A 16,398-nucleotide genomic window follows, 5' to 3' on the forward strand; every position below is an offset into this window, starting at 1 on the left:
CTGACCTCCCAGACGCTAAGTCGCGCTTGCTGTCGGAACACAGTCCGGCCGGCCCCTCCGCTTTTGCCGGCCAGACTCGGGGGCTCCGCTTGGCCGGCGAGCCGCCCCTCCGCCCCGGCTCCCTCCCGCCGGTCCGTGGAGCGCGCACCGCCTCGCCGCCCTTCCTACCCTCTTCCGTGGGCCTCTCGTCTGCGCTTGGCTCCGGAGACTCCCTTCTGCTAATCCTCTGGCGGTTTTCTGGGTTCTTTAGGCAGGTGTAGGTGGAATCTAAGTGATCGGCAGGACGCGTTGTGAGCCCCGCGTCCTCCTACGCCGCCATCTTCCGGAACCTTTTTCGACAAATAATCGCCAGTTCATTACTTTAAACAGCTTGCTTTTATTTCAGGGAAATAGGAAATTCTTTTTGCCATTGTACTGCTGTCGTGAGAGATTTACTTTGTAATTGAATGAGTTGTGATATATTTATATATCTTTATATTTGGAAATGGTGAAAAAATGTCATATCTCTTGCCCTTATTCATTAAAATGGTGATGGGAAATTATAATTTGAAATGACCAAACTGCAAAGATTTCCAAGGACAAATATATGACTTTTTGCTTCTATGTTGGCCTTATTTTGTGGTTGTGTCTTCGATTATTGAAGTCATTTTTAACTAGTTTGCTCTTCATCATGAAATAAGTAAGCTTTTTTGGATAGGAGGAGGATGCATTTTGGGTCAATGTATCTCCACTTTCTCCTACATTTATACACTATCTTTTTTTTTTTTTTTAATTTTTTTTTTTTAACGTTTATTTAGTTTTGAGACAGAGAGAAACAGAGCATGAACGGGGGAGGGTCAGAGAGAGAGGGAGACACAGAATCCGAAACAGGCTCCAGGCTCTGAGCAGTCAGCACAGAGCCCGATGCGGGGCTCGAACTCACGGAGCGCGAGATCGTGACCCGAGCCGAAGTCGGACGCTTAACTGACTGAGCCACCCAGGTGCCCCTATACACTATCTTTTTAAAATGTTTATTCATTTATTTTGAGAGAGAGAAAGAGAGTGAGAGAGCATGCACACCATCTGGGGTGGGGCAGAGAGAGAGGGAGAGAGAATTCCAAGCAGGCTCCACACTGTCAGCCCAGAGCCCATCGCAGGGCTTGATCTCATGAGCCAGGGGATCGTGACCTGAGCTGAAATCAAGAGTCAGATGCTTAACCGACTGAGCCACCCAGGTGCCCGTACATTATCTTTAACACAACTTAAAATCTTGGATCAGTAAATTGCTACAGTGGTAGGTATGGAACGAGGTCTTTAAGACTGAGCTTCTAGAGCATGAGGACCGTGAAGCCTTTTCTGTTTTATTTGTGTGCTAGCTCTGGTTACTCAGGGCATACATTTTGAATGACTGGTTGATTTCCAAACCACACAGTACTACCCTTGAAATGATCGATAGTCTGGGTCCCTCCCCAGGTTTCCCTTACTTCTCCCAATACTCCTTTTTTCATATTGCTAGGAAAAAGTGTGGTTTTTAAAATTTTTGTTTGTTTGGTTTTTAAATAGAGCCCAGTATAGTCTTCTTTAGAAGAAGCTCAGAATGGAGAAATGAGAGAGAGACCCAGCGGGGCGTGGTTTGCTATTTTGTATCAGGGGGTGGGAGGTGATTCACTGTGCTTGCAGCTGTCCCAAAGCGTTGGATCTGGATTGTGTCCACTACAGAAGCCCGTGGGTGGCCTTCTCAATGGAGACAGAGCAGTCTTCACATTGGGACGGGCTGTGTGGCTCAGAGCACCGACCTAGGAAGCTTCTTGGACCGTTGCCCTGTTTAATTTTGTCCCTGATTTACAGGGAAACTTTTAGAAGGGCTAAATTCTTCGAATAATGGGGCTAGGGAATGCAGTGTCATCCGTATAAGAACAATGAGACAAAATCTTTAGGAATAGACTAAGGAGTCTCATCCCACTCCAAATTTACAGTAATTAGAATTTCATGTACTCCAAAATTAAAGCAGATTTTCGAAGGTGAACATTATGCAAGACACTTGAGGCACTTCATGCCCTGGTTTCCGGAATTAAGGAGAGTTTTGGGGGGTGTTTGTGAGTAATTCCTGTCAATTCAAATGTCCCTAGATCTTAAAAACCATTCACCGTGTCTTAGGGTATATTTTCACAAATCTTTCTGTTGGCTTTCTTGTTTTGCAGAGGACAATAGAGAGCTATGTGGATAAACGCATGGGTACAACGTATGGCCCTCCTGCGGGAAAGAAGATGACTGTTTTTATTGATGATGTGAATATGCCAGTAATCAATGAGTGGGGCGATCAGGTATATTGATTCCATTGCACACTTTATGTCAACTCAACGTTGATGAGTAAATATTTTTCTACTTTTTCAATATGCTGTTACTGAATTCCAAGAAATTCCATTATTTGGCAACATCAAGGCATTAGCTTCTGGGATGTAAAGGAGTGACCTTTAAATTCTGAACGTTGTCTTTCTTAGGTTACTAATGAGATAGTACGACAGCTGATGGAACAGAATGGGTTTTATAACCTGGAGAAGCCTGGGGAGTTTACCAGCATTGTGGACATCCAATTTTTGGCAGCCATGATCCATCCTGGGGGTGGACGCAATGATATTCCCCAAAGACTCAAAAGACAGTTCTCTATATTCAACTGCACGTTGCCTTCTGATGCTTCCATGGACAAGATCTTTGGTAAAATGGTGTCAGTGGGGCACGGGGAGGGAGTAATACCTACTTGCATTCCACTGAGAAGATATCTGCCCAGAGGTCAACACAGAAGGGGCATTGGGTGGCTCTTCAGTCCTTTTTACCATGTACCCTCAAGTAGTGTTTATATCAGGATTTTGTTTATATAAGGAATTTTTATATATATGTAGTGAATTGGGTGCCTAGGTAGATCCTTTCTACCTTTGTTTTTCTTAAAGTGACTGTTGCCAGCTTCTTAACCAAGGAGGCTAAACATTAAATGAATGTGAAGATGATGAGATTTTTTCCTCATGGATATACCTATTTCAGGTCCGATTGATAGACTACCATGCCAAAAGTGTATGTGGCTGAGACTTTAACCAAGCCACGTAATGATTTTGGCCAAAGCAATAATTTTGCCCATAGCAGAGATTAGCCAGAGTCTGATCATCAAAGTAATTTGCAGGATTGTAATAAGTTACTGATTGATTAAATATGTAGTATTTCGGAAATAATATCTAGCCCAGGAGATAAACACTATATATCTATATAGATAAACACTATATATCTACATATCTACATATCTATCTCTATCTCTATCTCTATCTCTATCTCTATATCTATATCTATATCGGCACTAGCCCAGGAGATAACTATGATTGTCAAACTGAATAATGAAAAGAGTTTATAGTTGGTTTTGTAGCTTCTCTTTGCAGAAAAAGAGTGTAAAGTTATGTACGCATTGTGTTAGGTGTTAACTTACCATTTCTGAAACTACTCCTGAGAGAAAATGCATTAGGATACCCTAATTAATTTCTGGCAGACTAGAATGTCATCTCAGGACCCTGGGCTAGTGGGGTTTGGCCATATCTGCCTTCAATCATGATAGTGGGCAAAAGTTTGGAAACCAAGTGATATGTGAATTGTCTAAACCTGGGAAAATTACAATGGACCAGAAGAAAAAAGACTCTAATCAATTTTAATTATTCTTTTTTTGCCTAGAAAGTTTTACACACAAAGCAAATTAAAATATTTTGTAATGCTTGGAAAGGCAACAGTAGAATGGAGAAATCTTAAGGGTTCCCGGCACCTCCCTTTTCCTTATGTCTTTCGAAAGCACCTTTATATATGTAACGTCACCCACTTAATAATATTGAATTCATTTACCTAGAGTTTTCAGTAGTGTTTCTTAACCAACTTTTCAGTATTTGGATGCTAACTTCCTTGAGCCTATATCTATTTTTTAGATTAAAAAAATAAGAGAACACGAATGTAAATTTCTTTGATATGTGGTCATCGCTTATACTGTGTATAATAATTGTGCAAACTCTATAGTATAATGTTTTCCATTTTAATTTCACTGACTTGAACCATCACTCAGAATGTTACGACTTTTTTCCCCTTTCAGGTGTGATTGGGGTAGGCCACTATTGCAGTCAGAGGGGCTTCTCAGATGGCGTGAGAGATTCAGTAAAGAAATTGGTCCCCCTGACACGTCGACTGTGGCAGATGACCAAGATGAAAATGCTCCCTACCCCTGCAAAATTCCATTATGTGTTTAACCTTCGAGATCTTTCTAGGATCTGGCAGGGAATGCTGAACACCACCTCAGAGGTTATCAAGGAACCAGATGTAAGTGAAATATAAGAGGAGAAAATAAATGGCATCGTTATTTATTCTATTCCCTAAACTGTTATTCGTAATGTAATGTTTAGTGGGATGATGAAATATTTTGGGATGTTTTAGCATGCATTTTTTTTCTGCCTTTCAACTAACATAAATAAGGGAAAAGTACATCAGGAAGTTTCTTTTAAAAAATTCCAATTAAATTTATACTTAAGGAAATAGTATACATAGTTATTTTCTAATGAATGGAATAAAGTAAACAATTGATCTTATTTTCCCATTATATTTTTCTTATACTAAATAATGGAAAGAATCAGTATTGATTTTATTATGTAATAGTCTCCATATTTTAAACTTGACATCTTAGCTTTAAAAAAGTAATTATCTTTATAAACACTCAAAATTGAAGAGACCATTTTGTTGTTAATCATCCACGATCTTTCTTTTCCGTGTAACTAGATGAACTAAAACAATTATGTATATTGGCATAATTAAGAAGAGGCAGAAAAGTAGAAAGTCCATTTGGCTGAGAAATGAGCATTTGTACACACACTTGAATATAACAGTTCCTAGCATTAAAAGAATTCTCTTCAAACTAGAAACATTATGGAAAAATTCCAAAGCATGGCCTGTGTGCTCAGGCTAAGGTAATATTGGCTTCCCTTTTAGCTTTTTATGGAATGGAGAAGGTAATTAAGCAAATTGGCTTTAGGGATTTGTCCACATCAATACACAGGAACAATTGAGATATCAAACAAACCATCACTAGGCATATTGAGTAGTGACTATAAAAAAAAAACCCCAGCTTTGCCCCAGATGCTCACAAAGTAGGTAACCACATGGCTGACTCCAAAGAAAGACGTTTTGGGGAAAACTCACTTTCCTTGTTACAGAGAACAGAAAATAATTTTAGCAGCAGGGAACATTTTATATTGTTTTTTTTTCCCCTCAAAGTCATTGACACATTAGTGGCCATGCAGAATGCAGTTCCCCAATATGATTTTTTGAGTAGCCAGATTTTGATGCTTACTTGAAATCATCATAAATATTTCCAGCAATTGATGTTGTCATGAACTTCTGTCTTAATTAACTGAGTCATTGAATATATTTTACTAAATTCCTTTTAAATTTTGGTAACCAAATATAACCAATAGCATTTTATCATTAGTAATATAATAGCTTAAAAACCCCCTAACCTGCAAAATGTTAGCAAGCTCACAAATTTCCACCAGTCTTTCATATCAGATGAACTTGCTATAGAAGCAAGTGTATTGAGCAATTAATATCCTCAACTTCCAATGAACTTTGCGCCTTGGATTACATAGACTAGGTGATTGTTTTGTTCAGATAATCCAGACTTGCTGCAAATTTCCTTCACATCGTGTTAAGTAAACATACCCTTCTAATAGTTATGTATGTGAAAATTGTTTATACACTACATTTTATTTTCTGATCTGGCCACGTGAATGTAGGTGTCTTATCCAAACAGACTAATTTATCACAGGTTTAAGACTTTTATGTAGCATATTACCTTGTTGGTTAATCAGAGTCATTTTAGTGATTTGTCTAGGTTTGTTTTCATTTTAATGTAAAGACTGAACATGAATAGACACTACTCTATTTGATATACTTGATTAGACCAACTTGAAATAAAATACTTTTTTTTAAGTGTATTTTTTGAGAGAAAGAGAAAGAGTGAGAGTGTGTGTGCGGGTTGGGGAGGTGCAGAAAGAGAGGGGGACAGAGGATCCAAAGAGGGCTGTACTCTGACAGCAAAGAGCCTGATGTGGGGCTCAAACTCACCAGCCACAAGATCAAGATCATGACCTGAGTCAAAGTTGGATGTTTAACTGACCGTGCCAACCAGGCACCCTGAAATGAAGTATGTTTTAACCTTAAGTTTTAATTTTTTTAAAAATGTTTTTAATGTTTATTTATTTCTGAGAGAGAGAGTGAGAGCGAGAGAGAGAGAGAGAGAGAGAGAGAGAGAGCCTGAGCGGGGGAGGGGCAGAGAGAGAGGGAGACACAGAATCCAAAACAGGCTCCAGGCTCTGAGCTATCAAGTCCCACGTGGGGCTCGAACTCATGGACCTCGAGATCATGACTTGAACCGAAGTTGGAGGCTTAACCAACTGAGCCACCCAGGTGCCCCTAACCTTTAGTTTTTAAAATGTAGCATCTTAGATCAGGAAGGATGGTGCTCTATAATTTTGTCAATTTGATTCCCAACTATGGCAAATAGGAACGAATAACACATTTTAATTCTGTTTTCAACAGGATCTGTTAAGGCTGTGGAAGCATGAGTGTAAACGTGTTGTAGCTGATCGTTTCACGGTTTCCAGTGATGTGACCTGGTTTGATAAGGCTTTAGTACGTTTGGTGGAGGAGGAGTTTGGTGAAGAGAAAAAACCCTTGGTGGACTGTGGATCTGATGCTTATTTTGTGGATTTCCTGAGGGATGCACCTGAAGTGACAGGTAAAGATGTGAAGCAGAATTGGAAATTCCCCAAAGGGATACTTGAAGACAGAAGGTTCAGGTTAGGGATGTTGAGTTTCTGGCTAGGAAAGTTTACTGAAACAAGCCTGGGACATAGTAGTTGCTCAATAAATACAGAATGCGTGGCTACTGATGGAGCTCAAAGATTAACTATTTTTTATACCTCTCAATCCTGCATATAAAGTAGATTTAGGAGGCAGGATAAGGTAGAAGAAAGTGCCCAGGATTTGTAGCTGTCACACAGTGGTACGTTTGTGGAAGGGATCTACCACACGTTAGCTGGATGACTCTCTGGACTTGAACCTCATTCTCCTCCCTTAGGAAAATGGAAATAGTAATATATGCGTCATGGGGCACTGCGGGAAATAAATGAAATATTATCTGCAGAGTGGCTTGGCAGTCTGCCGAATGGAAGGTAGCAAAAACCTTGGTTTATGAACATAATTCGTTCCGGAAACGTGCTTGTAATCCAAAGCACTCGTATGTCAAAGAGAATGTCAAGAACCATTGGCTCGGTTGAGGTCATGTGACATTCGGCGACACGTACTGCTCATATTGCAAGACATCGCTTGTTTATCAAGATAAAATTCATTAGAAATGTTTGCTAATCTCGCAGAACACTCACAGAACAGGGTACTCGCAGTCCGTGGTTTTCCTGTAATTGTTATTTGGGTCATCCCGAGTGTTGAAATTAGAAAAGCCTCAAATACCCGAGAAAGCCATTGAATCTAATGGGAAAGAGGTGGGTGATGTGGCCATAAGCTTTCGTGGTTATGGTTCTGTGCAAAATTGAGAGATATATTGCTTCTCTTCTTATGCAAAGAGCTAGTGCTCCAATTTCTTTTTTCCTTCAGAAATAACTGAGTGTAAGTAGACTATTTCTCTTTCATTTAATTACCTTTTTTTAAAAAAAATACTGGAAGTGAATTTTAAGTTAATTTCCATATTTAAACACATGCTATTTATGTCTTCTGAATGGTTGAAAGTGACTAGGCAGCCCCTTTCCAGATTTGATAAGGATGTGTGTGATCTATCAAAAGTTCCCGAGTGACACTTGCAAAAGGCAGTTTACTGCTAGCTATGCAGTTGGAAGGATCCTTCCACAGAAAGAAGCGGACACATTTTACTTGAAATCAGGTCACACACGTACAAAAATCCTGTAGGTGTAAGAGCATTTAAAATTAGAATTTATGTATCTCATTTGCTCTAATTCAGAAGGGTAAATAATAAAAATTTATGTCTTTTATTTCCTCTAATTCAGAAGGCTCAATAATTAGATTATGGTTTCCAGGCAGCAAAGCACAACTGGGGCACTTTTGCTGGGCGGGTGTGTGGGAGGCAAACACATGACCTTTGTTGATTCAAAGCGCTTTGTTTCTCAAAGCTTGAGTTGAACATTTATAAAAAAAAAAAAGGTGAAGTGACTATTGAAATTTAATTAGCGAGGGCTTTGCAAATAAGCCAATCTTCACGGCTATGTTAAATCAATTTTCTCGCTTTGTTATAAAAAGGTTAATATACTATTATATTAGGACAAGGTCAATTGACAATAATTATGTACTATTAGATTTGGAAGATCCACTCTCTCTTCTAGTTCCCAGTGAATTTCTAAGTTGTTACTGGCATATTCAACTCAGGTGTCACTCTTTTTCCTGTTACTAATGTGAACCAATGGTAAACTTCCAGAGGCCTCATTTAGCTTTCCTTTGGCATTATGCCTTATAGTCAAAGATGGAAAAGTGTTAACCTGGTATATTATGTGTTTCTAATTTTTAAAAAAGCATATTGATTTCAATAATCTTTTCCCAGTGACACAATTCAATATGTTTATTTAGGAAATCATTATTCTGTTTTCTCTCAACCCTCTACCTCCGTTCCCTAAAATTCACTCTATCTTTGCCGCTAACCTGAAACTCCTGAATCATAAGAATTTCCTGAGCAAATGCAATGACTTTTTTCTTTTCATCTTATTAAAAAATTCTTTTAAGTCTTCATCTCTCTTGCTGATTTTTTACACTAAATCCCTGTTTTTCTGACCTTCATTTTGTCCATGAAGTGAATATTCCCGGAAGGTTCATTGAAATGCCAATATTCAATTATGGATTCAAATTAAATTCAATATATATTACATTATTTGAAATTGGCCTTTTCTAGGCAGAAAGGAACTAAGTTTGCATATGACCACAAAAATTCCAATGTTTTTACTATTGTTTGCTTTTTTTCTTTTCTAAAAATATATATACTATGGCATTTGGGTGAAAGTCAGTATTGTTCAGTGTTAAATTGTAGAGTTATGAGTGTATTATTTTAGGTTGAAGGAAGTAGTAAAGTCTGGCAGTTTGAGGAAACAATTGAATTGTTCCCCCAACTCCCTAGGTGAAACATCTGACGAGGCTGATGCTGAAATGCCCAAAATTTATGAGCCAATTGAATCTTTTGATCACCTAAAGAAGCGTTTGACTATGTTCCTGCAGCTGTATAACGAGAGCATCCGTGGCACCGGCATGGATTTGGTGTTCTTCGACGATGCCATGGTTCACTTAGTCAAGGTCAGTGGTCACACCCAGTAACACCTCCCCAAAGTGACGGACGTGGGGCTTCAAACCAGAATTTTTTCCCCTCTTTTGTTTTCATCTCCTAAGAGAATATTCAATGTAAGAAATAAACTCAATGTTGGAGTCCAGTTTAATTTCGAAACCGCAGCATGTGACCCCTATAGGTGGAAAATCAGCCTGAAAATCAGAGCATGTAGACTTCCAGCGTGTGATATAATCTTATTCAGTGTTGCTACACAGCTTCCAGCTCAATGTTTTCACTCCGTAGAATGAATGTGGTTGACATCTGAGTTCAAAGCACAGGCAGAAAGTCTGCTTATTTGTTGCATTATGCAAAGGAGAGCTGTAAAAAGCTCTGAAGACATTATGCTTGGTGACATAAGCTAGTCACAGAAGGGCAAACACTGGATGATTCCAGTTGTCTGAGGTACCTAGGATAGTCGAATCCATAGAGACAAGAAAGTAGAATGGTGATCGCCAGGGGTGTAGGGATAGGGAGAGTGGGGAGTGTTTAGTGGTACAGAGTTTCACTTTTGCAGGATGAAGAGTTTTTGTGGTGGTTGCCTAATGACCGATTATGCAACCGATATGCCTAATGGTCAAGATGGGAAGTTTTAGGTCACATGTATTTCACCACAGTTAGAAATGATAATAAGAAAATGCTGCATGAACAATTGACTTTGAGCTGGGTGAAAATTTTGCTAGAATGAAATTTACCAGGAAAGTACATCTTCCTTTCTGCTTTGTCATAGGGGTCATTCAGTATCTCTTCCTAAGATAGTTGATTTTCAAAGACTGGAAACAAAATATATTATTTACTTGATAACTTATGTGATCTAATTTATTTGTGGTGGTAGATAATCCCATTTTATTGTATTTATTTATTTATTTATTTATTTGAGTGTGGGCAAGTGTGTGAGTGGGGGAAGGGCAGAGGGAGAGGGCTTGAGAATCTTAAGCAGGCTTCATGCTCAGCAAGGAGCCCCATGGAGGGCTTGATCTCACGACCCTGAGATCATGACCTGAGCCCAAATCAAGAGCTGGATGCTTAACCGACTGAGCCACCCAGGTGCCCCAAGATAATGCCATTTTAAATCTGTTGCTGATATTCTCACTTTGTTGATGTCAACTTCTTTCTCAGATTACATCCTTTCAGTTAGAAACTAAAGGACAGCTTGAGGCTGAATCCCATTGCTTAGGTTTAATCATGAGGAGCAACCTTATAATTGCAAATTGTCTCCTCTCATAATTACTGAATCTAGAGTTCATCTAGACGACCCTGCCTCTGAAAGCAGAAGAGGGTGGGGAAGGCTCCAGGACATCAGGAAGAGGGAGGAAGACGGAGAGGTTGGTCTGGGTTGGGTACCCCCCCACCCCCACTGCTGCCCCCGTCGCCCCCTGCATGAAGGCATTTAGCTTGGACACTTAGAATACTCAGAATCTGAGACATCTGTATTGAATTATGAGCACAGATATCCTTCCAAATATAAATAATGATAGTCTGTCATATTTAATGATTAAAAGGAAGAAGAAGAAAAAAAGAAAATGATACCAAAAGCAACTTCATAACTAACGTCTCTTGGGGACAAAATCTGACTGGCCTAGGATTTCATAATGGCTCAGATTGAAATGAGGCTATTGTTGGGGCGCCTGGGTGGCTCAGTCGGTTGAGCGTCCGGCTTCGGCTCAGTCATGATCTCGCAGTCTGTGAGTTCGAGCCCCGTGTCGGGCTCTGTGCTGACAGCTCAGGGCCTGAAGCCTGCTTCGGATTCTGTGTCCCCCTCTCTCTCTGCCCCTCCCCCACTCATGCTCTGTCTCTCTCTGTCTCAGAAATAAATAAACATTAAAAAATATTAAAAAAAAAAGAAATGAGGCTATTGTTAGTCTCGTGCTTGAATAAGTTCTCTAGAACTGTCTCATTTCTGTGTTTCAAACACAGAGTGTGAGCGATGAGTATGAGCGATGAGCATTTCTTCACTTCAGAATTGTGGGCACATGACATTTGAGGCACAGGTGACTCAGCACAGGGTCTTTGACTGTTTGCCTCAGTTTCTCTCTCAGGCTCTTGTGTCTGCTCTTGAATTGGCTGAAGAATTCCTGACTGGAGTTTTTGAGCTAAGATGCTCCATTCCTCACAGTCTCCTAGGCTGACCCTCTCTTCTACCTGCTTGTTTCCTGTGGACAATACATCCAAAGTGTCACATTGATGTGAGCCTTGAAATATGTGACCTAGTGATAAGATGTGATAGAAGCTACAGGATAGAATTAAGATGAAAATTATAGCAAAACAGGATGTGATATGAGACCAGGCATATTTCTTAGTCCCTTTCTTCAGTAAACTAATGATTTCTTCTGGGCTCCTGGGTAGCTCAGTTGCTTAAGCATCCGACTCTTGATTTTGGCTCAGGTCATGATCTCAGGGTTGGGAGATTGAGCCCTGCATCAGGCTCTGTGCTTAAGATTCTCTCTCTCCCCTCCCCCATTCTCTCTCTCTCTCAAAATAAAATAAAATAAAATAAAATAATGATTTTCTTTCAAAACAGAGAATATCTCTGTGACAGCTCTTTTGCCTTTTTGGTTAAGATTTGAACCATGACGTGTGTGGTTTTTTGTGGTCTCGCCCTGCCTAGCACTCTAGCTTGTGGCTTATGCTCAGCTTAGCATGTAATCAAGAAAAATCAGCTACCCATGATGAAACGCACCCTTCTTCCAGACAACTTCACGCACGTGCATTCCCAACATGTGCCCCGTCGTGTGGAATTTATCTGTGTTGTGTGTTTTGTGTTTGTCTTCCCTGCTGGGCAGCAAGCTTGTGAGTGTGGGGCACCCAGTTTATTCACTTCAGTATTCACAGGACGGAGAATAGGCACGCTTGAGATTCTTGATAAATGGGATTGGAATTTAACCAAGTCCCCATTGAGGCCCTAGCCAACCCTTTGCTGCCTCATCTCCTGATGTTTCTGGACCTAGTACTGAAGTTCCCACCTCCTAGGGATACCCCAGGCCTTTTGTCGACTCTGAGACTTTGTGCACCTCAGCCCCTCTTCTTAAAACGTAGCCCAACTCCTGCCTGGCCTGCCCACTTCTTTGTAGGAGACTCGTAGTTATCTTTCAAGATCCAGATCACGCTCCAGCTCCACACCTGAGAGTTGCCTTTGCCCAGCAGCACTGTTTCATTTGCCGCCATTTTTACCTGTTTCCACATGCAGCGTGGTACATCCCCACGTTTCTGTTAGCAGGTCTCTCTCCTCTGCTAGCACATGAGCACCTGCGGGGCAGGCTGGGCATTGCTAATTTTTAAACTATTTGCTAAAGGAATTGAAAAATGAATAGTTTTATCTCACAATCTATAGAGTAAGAGAAAGATAGTACCATTTGAAGGTCCTATTTGACTGTGTTTTCTCCTTTATTTCTTTTTGTATTCTAGGGTGTGAGTTTTTGAATCTCTTTTAAACCCTTCTACTTATTTATTCATGTATATGTTCGTTTGTCGTATGCGGTTTGAGGGTTTAACGTGTGCTAGAAACTGCGAATGGAATGTTGTAATGTAAGATCTAGGCTGGTTTCAGGAAAAGATATTGGGTGGAGGTTCCCAGTACCTAATTATCAACAATTATTTCAACCCTTAATATATTCACCAACACCAACGGAAGGAAATGGTTAGGACAAAAGATATATATTTGAAAAATATTAACCAAGGAAAGACACAGAAGATTCCAGTGTGGCTTTCAGTAGCCCCTTACCTGCCTTATCTGTGCCTCTTGAAGTAGTACCACGGAAAGAACATGAATAGACAGCAGCAAAATCATTCTTGCCAGTACTGTTCCTTACCTGCCTACAACAACTCCCCTGCCTACAACTGAGTAGGAGCCTGGAAGGACCAGTGTGCCACCCACCCATGCCACAGGCTCTCAGGTCCACAACAGAGACATGAACATGATCTTCCTTTCCAGGGGCTCACACTACATTGGGAGAAATAATCCAACAGCCACGAGTAGTCCCAGAATTTTATTATATCTGAATACAAAGAAAAAAAGAGTAGTCCCAACAGGAATAAAGTGTAGCCCCTGCCACAGGAGGTAATCCTGAGAAAGGATGTTTACCAATATGTTCGTCAACATATTGCTAATTCCAGGTTACCCCAGCCACATAGAGGTGATCTGTCTCAGCCCCATTCTCATTATCATTAGTCTACAGAAAAGTGGGTATCACACCAATACCCCAGGCTCAGACTGCAGTTAGGTCGGAAAGAGAAGTAGTTATCATGTAAAGAGAAAAAAGCATCCAGGAGAATCCTACACTGAATCCCCTCTGTGGGGGTGTTGGAAGCCTGATGGTGTAAGCAATTCATCAGTAACAATAAAGCTAAAGAAACATGGGCTTCTGAACACCTGGGTGGCTCAGTTGGTTAAGCGTCTGACTTTGGCACAGGTCACGATGTCTCACGGTTCGTGAGTTCCAGCCCCGTGTGAGGCTCCATGCTGACAGCTCAGAGCCTGGAGCCTGCTTTGGATTCTGTGTTGCCCTCTCTCTCTGCCCCTACCCCACTCGCTCTCTCTCTCTCTCTCTCTCTCTCTCTCCTCCTTCTCTCCCCTCCTTCCTCCTCTTTCTCCTCCTCCTCTTCTTCTTCTTCCTCTTCCTCCTCCTTGTCATCTTCCTCTTCAAAATTCCATCACCAATGCCACATTTTGGAAATTTTCTTCCGTTCGATTTAAATGCTCTGCCATTGTTCAAATGTGGAAGATATTCTAATCAACTCTTCTGTATTCCAAGGATATACATTGTCTTGAAATTTCAGTCTCTTTCCTGTCCCATTGTGTTAGGTTGGGAGACTGAAAGGAAACATCCAAGCCTCCTCGACTTCTTTTCTTTAAAACCCAGAGCAGGCCAAAGAGGGACTTCAGCTGACTTCTCTGTACTCGTCTCCTGTTGTTTCCCAAAGGCACTTCCAACATATGCCCTGTCTGGTACTCTTCAAACACCATTCTATTTCAGAAATGCTGTCCTTCATCCAGCCAGCGTCTTTCTCCATTCCGATCCTGAGACACATATGGCTTCCCAAATGCTTCTTTTGCGTAAAGAGGAAAAAATGGAATATTTACATGTTGAACAATGATCTGTGTCTTTTCTATTCCGCATTCTAGATCTCACGTGTCATTGGCACGCCCCGGGGAAATGCCCTCCTGGTGGGGGTGGGCGGATCAGGAAAGCAGAGCCTGACGAGGTTGGCTTCGTTCATTGCTGGCTATACTTCCTTCCAGATCACTCTGACAAGGTAACAAGCTTTCACTGTAATTAACCTGAAATGGATTTTGATAGCCGGTTCTCAGAGGCCACTTGAGTTTAGAATGCGTTTTTCTCAAACGTAAGGAATCATAATCATTTTCCCTCTTAAATGTTGAGTTATCATTGTCCCCTTTCAACCTTTGTTGTAGATGTGAAATTTTCACATTAATAATTGGCTTTTGAGATATTTCAGCCTCTCGTTGTAAATAGCTGCCCCCCTGCACTTATGCATGCCATGAGTGTTACCTGTATTCCTTTTGGTGTATTTCAGAAGAAACTTCTCCCTACTAGGTGTTAATTCAGGTTTCAAGAATGTTAACAAACTAGAAAAATAACTGAAAAATTTGTGTTTATTCATTTATTCGTACATTTAAAAATATTTGTTGAACACCAGCTATGCACCAGGCACTGGCTAGGTGCTAGGGAGCACATGGCAAGTCAGCCTCGTGTCATCACAGAGCCTACAGTAGTCAAGGGGTCAGGCACCTGAGCAGTTCATTCAGTAAGGTGTCGTATGTAGGGGGCGCCTGGGTAGCTCAGTCGGTGAAGCGTCCGGCTTCGGCTCAGGTCATGGTCTCATAGCTCGTCAGCTCGAGCCCCGTGTCGGGCTCTGTGCTGACAGCTCGGAGCCTGGAGCCTGCTTCGGATTCTGTGTCTCCTTCACTCTCTTCCCCTTTCCCATTTGCTTGCACGCTCTCTCTCTCTCTGAAGAATAAATAAACTTTAAAAAAAATAGAAAAAAATAAGCTGTCGTATGTAGGTGCTATCTATGAGAAAGAAATAAATGCAGACCAGCTCCTATTGAAACATGAGGGAGGGACTCCTAACCTAGTGTAGGGGATGGTCAGAAAAGGCTTTCTGGAGGAAAAGATGGAAACCTGAATAAGAATAGGAGTTATCTCAGAGAAGAGGAACGATAAAGAACGTTCCAGGCAAAAAAGATCAGCACATGTGAAGTCACATGGAGGCCCTGGAAGAAGTAAAACATGGGTGGGTGTGCAGCATAAGATACTAAGTGGGGAAGGAATAGAAAAGGAGGCCTTTGAAGATATGATAAGGAATTTAGACTTTATCCTAGAGCAACAGAAAACCATTAATGAGTTACCCCTAGGAAGGGCCTATGGGTTTGTATGTACAGAAAATGGATGGAAGGGGCTAAACAGGAATAGTTATAAGGCGTCCCAGGGATCTAGGCAAGTAATGGGACTTGAGTGGTAGCAGTAAGAATGGAGAAAAAAGGACAGACTTGAGATCGTTGGGAAGTTGAACTATTGGACTTGGTCCATCCTAGTTCTGGCTTGGAAAGATGATGCATACACTGATGCAAACCCTCCTCAAGATAGGGAACCCCGGGACGGTTGTTCTCGGACATACGTGTGTGGGGCAGGCGGAACCAGGAAGTGAAGAGTCAGCATGAAGAGAAAAGCAGGGGTGATTCAAAGGGGCTGAATTTCAGGATTAACCAAGATGAGAAACAGGAGGCCAGTTTGCGAAGTTTAGTTGGGCTGAAAATTATAAGAGGTTAACCTGTAGGCGTGGGACTAGGAAGTCTTGCCTTTTGGGCGTTGCTCTAGAGTTTTGGTTTGGCCCAGTAGGGCAAAGTGTACCCATCTGTCTTACTGATGGAGGCCTATAGATATCTACTAGGGCAAAGATCGAAAATGATTAAACACTGGGTTTAAGGCCCAGATATTCATGTGTTGTTGTTACACTTTCCATTTGGTTCAGATTATAGGCTTCTGCTTG

At 41.1% G+C, this 16,398-nt stretch overlaps 1 protein-coding gene across 1 annotated transcript in view; it reads left to right on the forward strand.

The window, feature by feature from the left end:
- Positions 1-16,398, forward strand: part of DNAH5 (dynein axonemal heavy chain 5) — a 240,303-nt gene that overhangs the window by 138,941 nt on the left and 84,964 nt on the right. Inside the window, exons 48-53 of the mRNA XM_049648271.1 lie at positions 2,181-2,303; positions 2,481-2,694; positions 4,097-4,320; positions 6,592-6,790; positions 9,188-9,360; positions 14,511-14,641. Coding sequence (XP_049504228.1) covers positions 2,181-2,303; positions 2,481-2,694; positions 4,097-4,320; positions 6,592-6,790; positions 9,188-9,360; positions 14,511-14,641 — 1,064 coding nt within the window. The remainder of the gene's footprint in view (positions 1-2,180; positions 2,304-2,480; positions 2,695-4,096; positions 4,321-6,591; positions 6,791-9,187; positions 9,361-14,510; positions 14,642-16,398) is intronic.

The sequence above is a fragment of the Panthera uncia genome (genome assembly GCF_023721935.1).
Source record: "Panthera uncia isolate 11264 chromosome A1 unlocalized genomic scaffold, Puncia_PCG_1.0 HiC_scaffold_17, whole genome shotgun sequence".
Lineage (NCBI taxonomy): Eukaryota > Metazoa > Chordata > Mammalia > Carnivora > Felidae > Panthera > Panthera uncia.